The 12,637-nt window shown below is 40.8% G+C and overlaps 1 protein-coding gene across 3 annotated transcripts in view; it reads right to left on the bottom strand.

Annotated features, from left to right (window-relative positions):
- LOC105492844 (ArfGAP with SH3 domain, ankyrin repeat and PH domain 1) overlaps positions 1–12,637 on the bottom strand; it is a 395,792-nt gene that overhangs the window by 78,174 nt on the left and 304,981 nt on the right. For all 3 annotated transcript variants that reach the window (XM_024796318.2, XM_071067822.1, XM_071067823.1), the window contains 4 exons: positions 11,473–11,560; positions 8,818–8,866; positions 3,110–3,273; positions 1,127–1,260 (listed from right to left, as the gene is read on the bottom strand). In XM_024796318.2, coding sequence (XP_024652086.2) covers positions 1,127–1,260; positions 3,110–3,273; positions 8,818–8,866; positions 11,473–11,560 — 435 coding nt within the window. The remainder of the gene's footprint in view (positions 1–1,126; positions 1,261–3,109; positions 3,274–8,817; positions 8,867–11,472; positions 11,561–12,637) is intronic.

Genomic DNA, 12,637 nt, shown 5'->3' with positions numbered 1-12,637 from the left:
CAAGGAGATGAGGGGTATCATTTGTGCACTAAAGAAGAAGTGTTACAGGTATTAGGTCTGCGTCTTTTCTCTATAATCCTGAAGCGAACTAGGGAGCCGAGTATCAGCATGGTAACTTCCTGCTTTCTAAATTAGAAGGAATATCTTGTATTGTGCATAGAACACAAGACAGATCACAATTGCTTAGTGAATGCTCAGATGGCCAGGGCTGCTGGCTGGGTCACTAACTGCCCTTTTTGGTCAAGGCTACTGATAAGTTAGACATTCAGCTTTTTTTTGAGCCCAGGTTCACTCAGATTCTGCTCAAGGGTGAGTCTCCTGTCTGAGAAGTCATACTTTATTTTAAAAATTTCACTGTCAGTACAAAGAGTCTTTCACAGTGCATCAGTGTTAAAATTATGCAAGACAGGGCATTTGTCCAGTAGGCATCCTACTTGGGGGATGCCAAGTAGGGCTCCCCTTCGGTATTTTGGTACATCTCGGGGAGCAATTTGAACCTGATGACAACTCCAAATCTGGGTGACTCATGATGGGAAGGGCAGAGGGTAAAGGAAAACAAGTTTAAGTGTACATAACCCCTTTTTTGGATTAAGAAGCTAAGCACCACAATTTCACACAATTTCTTCCCTTACTACCTAAAGAAGTTACGGGCTAGAGAGTAGCCGGTGTTATGACAATAGTTAACAAGCCACTCATAATTCATGTGTAGTTTTACTAACTTAGAAATAATAAAAATAAAATTGAGATAAACTCTTTAGTCATTATTTACAACAGAAGGCATGAGGTAATGTGAACATTTGAGTTTAACTGCTATTTTCGCGAGTTATATGAAAACTAATTCAAAAAGAAAAAAGTAGTTTTGAAGAAGCCCATCCCAAAAGAAAAGAGCCAATTTCACTGAGCTACTTATAGACATGTATGGTTCATCCTTTCTTCAAACAGGAAATAGAAACAGTCAAGATTACACACCACAAAAGTTACTTTTTAAACATCTATGCAAACTCACAAAATTCAGGAATTATATAATTCTTTGTACTTGGCAGACACATAAAAAAAATCCAAAATAATATAATAAAATTACTCATGACAATATCATAATTCTTCCCAAGTACAGGTCACTACTTACCAAGAGTTCAGAAGTTCCTAATTTGTCTAGTTCCAAAGACTGAATGCGAGAAATATGAACCCCCATTTCCCTATGGATGCCAGAACATTCTATACAGGTCAAAATACCCAAGTTGGTTGAAAGCCAGGTGGGTTCTGTGGAAAGAATTTTGAAGGCAATGAAACTAAAAGACATCTAATTTTAGTGTGCTAACTACAGAGGAAGCTAAAACAATAGTACAAATTGTTAAGAACTATGAAAGAAAGACTTAAATAGAAGAAATGGACTCTTGAGGTTTAGCCTAGGGGCTACAATAAAAGTTTCCCTTTGATACTGAATTGAAAACAAAATTAAGCACTTTATCCTTGTGAAAATGTGAGAAAGGCTTTTCTTAAGAGATTCTATGCAACACCTTCAGGCCTGTGAGAGAGATTCCCTCACTGCCACTATCACCTCTGACAGTGATGGATTGAAGGTCTATTAAGTACTGCTCATAGGGGAATGGATTCTATAGCCATCATTAACCTCCAAGTTGCAACTAACGTTAATCCAACAGTTTTTGGTCATGGCCTCCCCATGAGCACCTCTTAGTAATAAGACAGCTGTAAATACTGAACGCCAAATGTTTCTTTCAGTGACCTAAGGCCTTTTTTTCTACAACCTCCAATGGCCCTAGAACAGTGGGAACTATTACTTCTATGTTAGCCAAATCTTCAGGTGTCTCTCTGGGTCAAGCGTCTTCCTGATTGGTCAATGCCTGAGATTTTACTACCTGCCTGCCATTTCCTGACAATATGTGTGTCACTATCATACATGTACACAATAATGGCGAAAATCTGAGACTTCTCTCAGAGGTGCTTATGGCTTCTTGTGTAGAAAATCCAGTTTCACAAGTAAAACAGTAAAAAAAGTATATCATAGTGCTTAAGAATACCAGGTTTGCACCCTTGTTGTGACTCCTACTAGCTGTGTGACCTTATGTAAGTCATTCAACCTCTTTAAGTACCAGTTTCCTCATCTGTAAAATGGGAACATTGGCATCTTGCTCACAGGGGTTCTGCAAGGATTCACTGAGATAAGCAAAACACCTAGCACGATTCTCAGTACAGTGAGAATACTCAATGTTAGCTGTTGCCAATACATAGGTAATATAGAGATATTTGAAAATAAAAGTTTGGGAGAAGGTGACTTCAATGTGATATAGAGGTTAGGGAGGATGTGGCTGAGTAGGAAGGAATGAAAATCATGTACCACATGTCAGTTGATTTCACATGTACCATTTTCTTTTCTTTTCTTTTCTTTTTTTTTTTTTTTGAGACAGTCTCGCTCTGTCCCTCAGGCTAGAGTGCAATGGTGCAATTTTGGCTCACTGCAACCTCTGCCTCCCGGGTTGAAATGATTCTTCTACCTTATCCTTCTGAATAGCTGGGATTACAGGTGCCCCCCACCTCGCCCAGCTAGTTTTTGAATTTTTAATAGCGATGGGGTTTCACCATGTTGCCCAGGCTGGTCTCAAACTCCTGACCTCAAGTGATCCACCCACCTCAGCCTCGCAAAGTGCTGGGATTACAGGCGTGAGCCACCGTGCCATAGCAAGAGGTTTATTGACCCATTTTTTTAGGATAAGGAAACTATGAATCAGAATAGTAAAGGGACTCAATGTGAGATTGTCCAGGCTGTGAGCGGCAACAGTGATACAAAATGTGGACTCCACGCCCCCTACTCTCTCCATAACGTCTATGGTGCTTATATACCTGGACCTTATAGGAAAGGTAGTATTTTGGCAGTGACATCTAGGAGAGCAAGAGGGGGCTTTACAGGTAGAGAAAACAGCATAGGTAAAAGCAGCTCAGCGATAGGAAAAATCACTTTGGGAATACAGGTTTTATGTGTGTATGTGAGTGTGTCCACAGGGGTTAAGGTTTTGCAATAAGTAGATCATTTTATGTTCTACAGGAAGAGAAAGGATGTTGTAAATGATCATTCAAATATGGAGATAAAAACCTGATGAGCCACAATCGCAGCAAATGTCATTCCCTGGGAGCCGCTGGACATCCTCAATAATGGCTTTTGTCAGGTCTTCCAGGCTGTTCTCTCCCGCACTCTGTTCTCCACGGAAGGCCATGGTTAGGGCCTCTTCTTTGCTATTTGTCAATACTGATATCCATCTGTTGGCAAAAACATAAGAAGAAAAAGGCCTTTATAAGAGCGTGGCCTTTTTTTTTTCTCTTTTTGGCACTGCAAAAAAAAAAAAAAAAAAATTCTACTTTTGTCAAGTAATTCCAAAAGAGAAGCCCCCTTCCAAAATAGCAATAAAGTGATGAAAAACAAAGACATCAAACTTGAAGGAAGATGAGAGTTAAAGAATGGAAAGCAATACATAGGGGAAAATGAGAGAGATGAGAGGAGCAGACGAGAAAAGTAAAAAATCAATATAACTGAGGACTTGAACGAATATACAAGGAGACTGCATTTCTGTGTGGGCATACTGAATAAAGGGAATGTTGGAATGGAGAGGACTCAGTGAGGGACCTATCCAATGCAAGGATGAGAAAGAAAGAATGAGAAATGGAGAGAGGCCAGGAAAAGGAGTTTAGCAAAAGGTATATGTTTTCTGCAAGTCCATGTCAGTGGGGACACTTAACAGTGAAAGTGAAGGGATATTTCATTAGCAGCCATAAAAACTTATACTTACAAAAAAGGCATATTAACATGGAAACATGATGACATTTATAGTATTAAATGAAGACTGCAGATTATTTACTTATATACAGTATGACTAACATATGTCCCAAACAAAATAACCCTTTGTTACTACAATAACCTAAAAATCCAACAACAGGGAGTTGATTAATAAGGCATGAAATAACCACAAAGCAGAACAGTTAAGTAGGCATTAAAGTGTACATCTTCAAATAATTTTTGGGTGACACTGGATAAATGCTCATAATATAGTGTTTTGTGAAATCAACAACAAAAAAACCTATTATATGACTGATATGGTTTGGATTTGTTTCCCCACCCAAATCTCATCTTGAATTGTAATCCCCATAATCCCCATGTGTCTGGGCAGAGACCACTGTGGGAGGTGATCAAGGAGGCAGTTTCCCCCATGCTGTTCTCATGATAGTGAGTGCGTTGAGATCTGATGGTTTTATAAGGGGCTCTTCCCTCTTTGCTCCACACACTTCTCTCTCCTGATGCCATGTGAAGAAAGACGTGTTTGCTGCCCTTCCACCATAATTGTAAGTCTCCTGAGGCCTCCCCAGCCATGTGGAACTGTGAGTCAATTAAACTTCTTTCCTTTATAAATTACCCAGTCTAGGGTGTTTCTTTATAGCAGGGTGAGAACGGACTAATATAACGATATAATCCCATATTTAAATATATGTATGTATTAAAGGCTAAAAGGAATTTCACCAATATGTCAATAGTGGTTGTTTCTGAGTGATTTTCTATAGAAAACAACTGATAGAGTAATTGCTCAACTTTGTGCCTTTCTGTAATTTTTCAAAACTATAATGAACTTGTATTACTTTCATGAATGAGAAAAAAGCCAAATTTATTTCTTAAGAAGAAAATAAAAAACATTTCCAAACCACTGTTAATTTTTTAAGTTACTACATAGACAGCTAATGTTTATTCTCAACAGACAATACAGAGGTTCAGAACTGAGTCTCTCATTTTTTTGTATATCGCTGAATGAAATGGATATGAAACAAAGCACTATACAAAAGACTTTGAATAAGCAATAGTGAGAGCATAATAATTAAAAACCAAATTATGTTTTTGGAGTATTTGAACAATGCAAGTCACACCTTTGACTCTAGGTGGCGCTCACTTTCACTATGTTGGGAGAAATACACATATCACAGCTTAACTTCCACTGTGATGCAGAAAACTGAACATTTCAAAACCAACGGTCTAGGAATTCACATGCAGAAGGAATGGGGGGATTTTATACCTTTCAGAATATTAAAACAGTATTTTTATATCAGTTAGTTTGATGTTAGAAACCAGAAATTGTTTTGTTAAAAACAAATCAAGAACCTGGGTTCAACAGGACTGACCACTGCATTTTATCAGCGGCACTGTTACTGGATTTTTCACATGACTGCAAAGCCTCTATTATGCTTTCCTCAGGCATTATAGCATTTGGCTAACATTGGCCAGTATCTACTATGTACCAAATACTTACAATTTTTAACATATAAATTGAACAGCCCAAATTTGAAATCCAAAACAGTTGTGGTCCCAAGCATTTCAAATAAGGGATACACAACCTGTAGAGTCTTCCAACATGCCTCTAAGTTAGGGTTTATAATACTTTATAGATGAGGAAACTGAAGTTATATGACTTGCCTAAGGTCCTAGCTTGGATTGTGTCAGACCAGATGGGAATAAGAAAACACTTCTGTTGATTCACTTTTTCAGAGTTCCTTCCATTTGCCTCTTTACTCAGGAGCTCATGACAAATAAATAAAGAAGTTTGTCATGATAATCAGAAAAAGTATATTTAAAGGATAATTTTCTAGAGAAAATAATTCAAATTTGGTAGAAAGAAATGGCTAAATTTCAAAAGGACCAAGAATCACAGTGATAATTTGTGACAACATATTTTAACTTTTAAATTATTTTCAAGTAAGCATACTCAAAAGCATAAAGAATGAATAACTGTATTTTAATACTTTAAAAGTAGTTTTGAGTTTTATAAGATAAAAAATAACTTGGCACTGTCCTAAGGGCTTTACATATCTTATCCTCTCAAAATTCTGCAATCGAGGTACATAATAGCATCTTACTGATGAGAAGCCTGAAGCCAGATGATCTGCCTAAGGTTAAAAAATCACTAACCACCATAGTGCATGTATGTAGTCCCAGCTACTGGGGAGGCTGAAGCGGGAAGATCACTCCAGCCTAGGAGTTCAAGTCCAGCCTGGGCAACAGAGAGAGATCTCGTTTAAAAAAAGCCACGCTCACACCTGTAATCCCAGCACTTTGGGAGGCTGAGGCGGGCAAATCATGAGGTCAGGAGATCGAGACCATCCTGGCTAACATGGTGAAACCTCATCTCTACTAAAAATACAAAAAAATTAGCCAGGCGTGGTGGCGGGCCCCTGTAGTCCCAGGTACCCGCGAGGCTGAGGCAGCAGAATTGCTTGAACCTGGGAGACACAGGTTGCAGTGAGTCGAGATCGCGCCACTGCACTCCAGCCTGGGCGACAGAGCGAGACTCCAGCCAAAAAAAAAAAGCCAGTAGCCAGCAGGCCTGGACAAGAAGCCAAATGAGTCTAACATGCATCTGCTCTTTGTGAACTTTCCTCAGTGAGAATAAATTTTTTCATTCAATTTCATCGAACACTTTCATATGAAAAATAAACTCAGTGACACAGCAAAACTGCCTCTATGTAACCTGGAGGTAAGTGAAGAACTAAGGCTTCCCTCGGGGGCATGTGCTTTCTTTGTGGATTGCCATTACCTCCTACAGCACCAAAACAAAGTTCCCCTCTCACCACCAGCAACCAAAGAGAAAGCAGGCCGGGCACTGTAGCTCACGCCTGTAATCCCAGCACTTTGTGGGACCGAGGTGGGAGGATGGCTTGAGCTCAGGAGTTTGAGGCCAGCCTGGGTAACAGCAGCAAGACCTCATGGCTACCAAAAAAAAAAAAAAAAAACAAACATTAGCTGGGAGTGGTGATGTATGCTTGTAGCACTAGCTACTTCGAAGGCTGAAACAGGAGGATCACCTGAGCCTGGGAGACTGAGGCTGCAGCTGAGCTATAATCATGCCACTGCACTCCAGCATGTGGGACAGAGTGAAACCTTGTCTCCAAAACAAAACTGCAAAGTGCAAAATGTACAACTTCAGGATGGGCCACGTAATCCTTTTACTGAAAAATGTTAAGTCTCATGGGCAGGAAACGAATCTCTAACAAAACTGGGACTGAATTACCTGTTAAGTCCTAAGAGTAAATAAAATACTGAAGGCCTGAGTTTCAGTCATAAGGGAAAACAAAGTGGTTGTGTTCCCTGCCTCACCCAAATTACTCACCTGTGTTCCACTTAGGGTTTTGAGAAAGGGAAATGAGGAGGAGAGAATGAAATCAGATAAGGAGAAACAATATTCCAAGGTGACTGTGGAATTCTGTCTGGGTTCAAATCCTAGCTTACCGGACTGTTACCATGTGCACATTATGCCTCTGTTTCCTCATCTGCAAACTAGGGACAAAAGTCCCTACTTTCTGGGGTTGTGAGGATTAATAAGACATGAAGTGCATTTAGCACATAACATCTCAATAACTATTACCCATTTTTATTATAAATAGTACCTCTCTCTGAATCTGTGGGTGGAGGGCCAGGCCTCTGACTTCTTCCTTTCTCATTGACTTCTAGTCACCTTTCAGTCCACCAACTCTATACCCATAACACCAAGTCATCAATCACTTCCTTCCAATTCCATCCTGTTTCTGTGCCATCAGAGCCTCCTGCCTGGAGCATACAGTATTTACAACCCTCTTCTACGTTCATGAGCCAGTTCAGGCTTACCTTCCTCTTGGAAGTCATCTCTGAGCAACAACCCCAGGAAGCCAGGAGGGTGTGTGTCCCGAGTCTATTCCTCCAGCACATGGCCTCCTCTGCCCTTACTCTTAGCACCTGCACTATGTCGCACCTATGACAGCCTCCTGCAGTAGAGATGCAGTTCCTTCAGGGCAGGGGCTCTGTCTAATTTAATGTTGTATTCTCAAGGCTTTGCATAGTCTTGGCATACAGCTGGCATTCATTAAATATTCAAATAATGAATGGCTAATTAGACCTTTCTCCTCATTTTCCTTTGTCTTTCTACCTTCTCTCTCAGTTTTCTTTCCCCACCGTGTTCCTCCCACCTCCGTATCTTTTCTACCCATATTCTCTTCTCTTTCTGATCCTTTATCATTTCTCTTGCCCACTTTAACAAAAACATCCCTCTCCCAAGCAGCTGAGATTTGTAATAGTCACACACTGCCTTTTTCAGTCTAGGCGGGCTACAGGAAAGAGGAGGGAATAAAGACGGCTCAGGACCAGGGCTAGTGTTTTAAAAAAGGGGCTAGGGACTATCTAAGGTTGCATACCTGGTCAGGTAAGTGCAAAACTCCAACCCAGGAGTATGTGATACCAACCTGGTCCTTCCCACTGTATCAAGTTCCTTTTTATTGACTCTGTTCACCCCAGTGAAAGGCACAGGCCAGTGTTCCTTACTTCAGGGCCCGGCTCTCCTGCTCCTCCTACAGTAATGGTCAAGTGTCCAGGTAGGCTGGCTGATATGTTTGGCCACCAAAAACTGAGCAAAGGCCCTTCCTGAGGGCAGGGGATGTGATTAAAAGACGCATAAGGCACGGTCCTTGTCCTCAAAAAGCCCTTGGTCTCTAGACGGCTGCAGACATGCACCACAGGATCACAGAAGGGTATGAAGAGACCACGGGCAGACAGTAGGGAGCTATAACCCCAGAGAGGGTGAGGCTTGAGCAGAATCTTGCAGGAGGTACCAGAACTTATTGAGTAGACAAGAGGGAGAACCACAGACAGAGAAAAGCAACATGGCCCACAGGCAAGAAAGAAGCATGGAGCCACCAGGCAAGGTTCTTACAAATGAAAAGAAAATGTTAATGTATATTATAAAGAGAGAGGTGCTTTTTCAATCCAAGGCATTGCATCTTTATTTCAAAACTACTTACGCTACATAATCCTGCTCATCTTCCGCCTGAAAGTGATATGTTCTATTATCTAAAACAAAAAAAAAAGAAAAATAAGTGAAACCTTAGAAAGCAGGGTACTTTCAAGTATAACACAGATTTAAGTTCCTGGAAAGAAAACCAACCCAGTAAAAGTAGAACTTTAATATTATTTTAGTTTTACACCATTATGTACCAGGTGCCTTGTGTATATTATTGCTAATCTTCACAAAAGCCCTATCTGTTTCTCATTTTACAGACAAACTGAGGCTCCAAGAGGTTCAGTGACTTACACAAGGTCACACAGCAATAAAACAGCTACATGATTCATTCTGTCAAGATTATTTTTCTTAAGTGCAACAAGAATACAATGAAATAACCACAAATACCATGCAAACATCTGACACTGCTTTTGAATAAACAGTGAGGAGAGGGGAAGGTTCTATTTGATCCAAATGGATTTCTATGACAAACTGGAGAGTGACAGCTAATTCAGTATTTTCTGTTTCATTTTCAACTCAACTATTACTGTTCTTTTTTTTTTTTTAAATCCTCCTTTTCAGAAATGATTCATTTACTGTTCCCCATGTGTTCTGAGACTTAACCACGGGGTAGCCCCAATATCCCCGACACTAGGAATACTATGCCCCAGATGTTGGGGCTGCTCTCTGGTTGAATCAGGTTGCAGGAAGAAAGGCTCAATCTCTGCTATCCATGTAAGGGAAGGAGTGGCCTAACTTGGATACTCTGGGCAGGGTGTACATGAGGGAAGCTCTTTCTCAATATATTCAGGTCAAACTAACACATCCTGAGCACCACCTGTGTGACTAGGCTAGGCAATCACACCCTTTATCTCCCCTGGAGAGAGAGACAGTGTGTATGTCAAAGAACACGCCATGCTTAATATTACAGCTCATGACTGTCATCCTAACACTTTGGGAGGTCAAGGCAGGAGGACTGCTTAAGCCTAGGAGTTTGAGACCAGCCTCAGCAACATACAGATCCTGCCTCTACAAAAAAATTAAAAATTAGCCAGATGCGGTGGCATGCACCTGTAGTCCCGGCTACCTGGGAGGCTGAAGCAGAAGGATCACTTGAGACCAGGAGGTGAGGCTGCAGTGAGCTGTGACTGAACCACTGCACTCCAGCCTGGGTGACACAGTGAGGCCTTGTCTCAAAAAAACAAAAACAAAAACAAAAACAAAACCCCAAAACAAAACAAAACAAAAAAGAACATGCCATGGGTGGCAGTGCCTGAGAGCTTTGGCTGAATCTCTGCTTTATTGCTGTGTGATCTTCTTTAGGTCACTGAACCTCTTGGAGTCTCAGTTTTTTCTTCTCTAAAATGGAAAACCGATAGGGCTTTCGTGAGGATTAGCAATAATGTATATAAGGTGCCTGGCATGTAATAGATGCTCTATAACTGACAACTATTATTAATAACCTGTAGATTCTCATAACTAGGGATTCTTGGCTTTTTGAAGTCATAAAATAATTCAAAATTTTCATATTTGTTTCTCATCAATAACTCAAGAAATCTCTTGGTAATGAAAATCACAGGGAATCTAAACTTCATACAGATGCTGCAGAAGGCAGCTTCGACTACACCTAAAGAGCCTCATGACTGATTTTATCTTTTGGGTCAGGACTGTTCACACAACTGCATCAGAAGGGTTTCAAAGGGCAGGAAAATATTTCTGTGCTTCTATATATAGGTCATCCACTTTGGCTGTGGGTCTGCCTTGCTGGGCTGTGATAGAGAAGGAAGGATACTTAAGATTAGTGTTGCAGGATTTCAGGATATTCATGAGAGTCACTTCATTGGCACTGTCATCCTCTCTTTACAAAGAGGTGTCCTCTCAGCTACAGTGTGGGTCGGTAAGCATACCCATGGGAACCAGTACAAGCACAGGTAGCTGGCCTAGAGGAACATCTCCCCCCAACTCTTTACACACTGTGAGGGCACAGGCTATAACCGGCTGTGGGGTGGGTCGCTCATTACACTCTCTCATCACAGGAGAAGAGCAAACTCTGAACCATGAAGTAGAAGGGTGACAGGGTGCAGTGCCATCAATTCATGGAGGTTGAAGGCAGTTCTGCTTGGAAGCAAGGAAATGATTTTTCCTTTAAGAGTTAGATTTTGCAGGGATATAACTCTGGGCAAATGTGTTGTACAGATATAAGGCACATCTGCATTCCCAAGTCTACATCTGTGCTTCTTAACCACAGGTACACATTACAATCACCTCAATCACCTAGCAGCTTTTTTTTTTTAAAACTACGTCTGGGCCTTATACCAACAACTATAACTCAGTAGATCTAAGACAGAAAATGGGAATACACTTAGAAACATCTGTCCAAGAGGATAAAGCTGTGTACTCACAGTCAAGCATTGGTCTAGTTCAATGTACAAATCCTAGATTCTATTCTATTGCTGGTCAGATCTGACACTGCTATGCCTTGTCAACTGCCAAGTAGGCTCAGTGGAAATTAAGAGACCTGGGGCATCTTTCTAGAGCAGCGCATGCAGGAATAACAAGAAACTGTTCCAATGCCAACTCTGAGGAGTCCCGCTTGGAAAGCTGCTGACCTGGAGAATGGAAATGTGTAGGTGTCAGAAGCCACGATAACCAACTCAGAGAGAGAAAAAGGACTCACGTGATATCAGGTCAAAAGATTTTTTGTCTTCGGCATTAGGTTTTACTTGGCAGGTGAGAAGGTTCAACTTAGCTGGTTGCCTGTTAGACTGGAAAAAAAGAGAAAATAGAGAAGTTATATACAGCTCCACTCTCTTGTCTGCAGGTTCAGTGCCCTGCAGGGCAGGTATGCAGTTCACAAGGCCTGCTCAGTGATACAAAAATACATTTTCAGCAATGAAGAAACAGACATCTGAGCATTGTTCCAAGTTTGCTGCCAGAAGACAACAGATCTGTAGGTTTCTGCCCTCAAATATAAGCTGGTAAGTTTAGTACAGTTTTATTTATCCCACTTGAATTCTGAATCTCATTAAAGATGGAAAATAATTAGGTGTCCTACTAAATGTCTTTAAACTGTGCATAAATATCCTGGTGATTTTTCAGAAGAGAATAAAAAATAATCCACCTCACTTCCAATGAACAGTGGGCATGGTCCATGGAAATGCACCTTTCTGGAACCTACACATACCTAAGCACCAACAGTTGGCACTTTTAATGCTGTATCTTACTGCGAAACGTAGCTAAGCTATATTTCATTTATTCATTCAAAACGACCCCAGTAATCAATCATCCCCAAATTGATCTCCCAGGTATCCATGGATTCAACAAATTTTGGTTGTGATGCAAAATTTACATTACTTCTCTCAGAAGTACAATGACAATTACTACCTGTGAGGCAATGCTTAATGAACCCCAATATCTAGAGAGAGAGAAAATTTGATAAGGATTTCATATAACTTATCAGCAAATCTCTTGGTCACACATATAAAACAGACCCTACAGTATCTAGATAGTCACGCTAACTTAGGAATCTCACCACATATTCACACTGGTCAAAACACTCTCCTGCCTGCCCATGTCCAAGGTCACATGCTGGACAATGGCTGATACTAGGATCCCTCCTTCCTGCAGAAGCTGACCAAGGAATGAAATGTTTGAGTGCCTGGGCTGGGCTGTGCTCGAACACAAGAAGCCTGGAGAAATAAGCAATGAAACTCTTTAGTTGGATCTATGTCTCTGTTTCAATTGAGAGCTGTGGTTCTGAAAATCCTAGTACCAGGAGCATCTCCAGCTGAGGAATTAAAATTTTTAGGGAAAAGAGGGGGAGGGAGTTAGAGACAAGTCAC

Source organism: Macaca nemestrina, chromosome 8, assembly GCF_043159975.1.
Source record: "Macaca nemestrina isolate mMacNem1 chromosome 8, mMacNem.hap1, whole genome shotgun sequence".
Lineage (NCBI taxonomy): Eukaryota > Metazoa > Chordata > Mammalia > Primates > Cercopithecidae > Macaca > Macaca nemestrina.
This window is presented reverse-complemented; position numbering and strand designations above follow the sequence as displayed.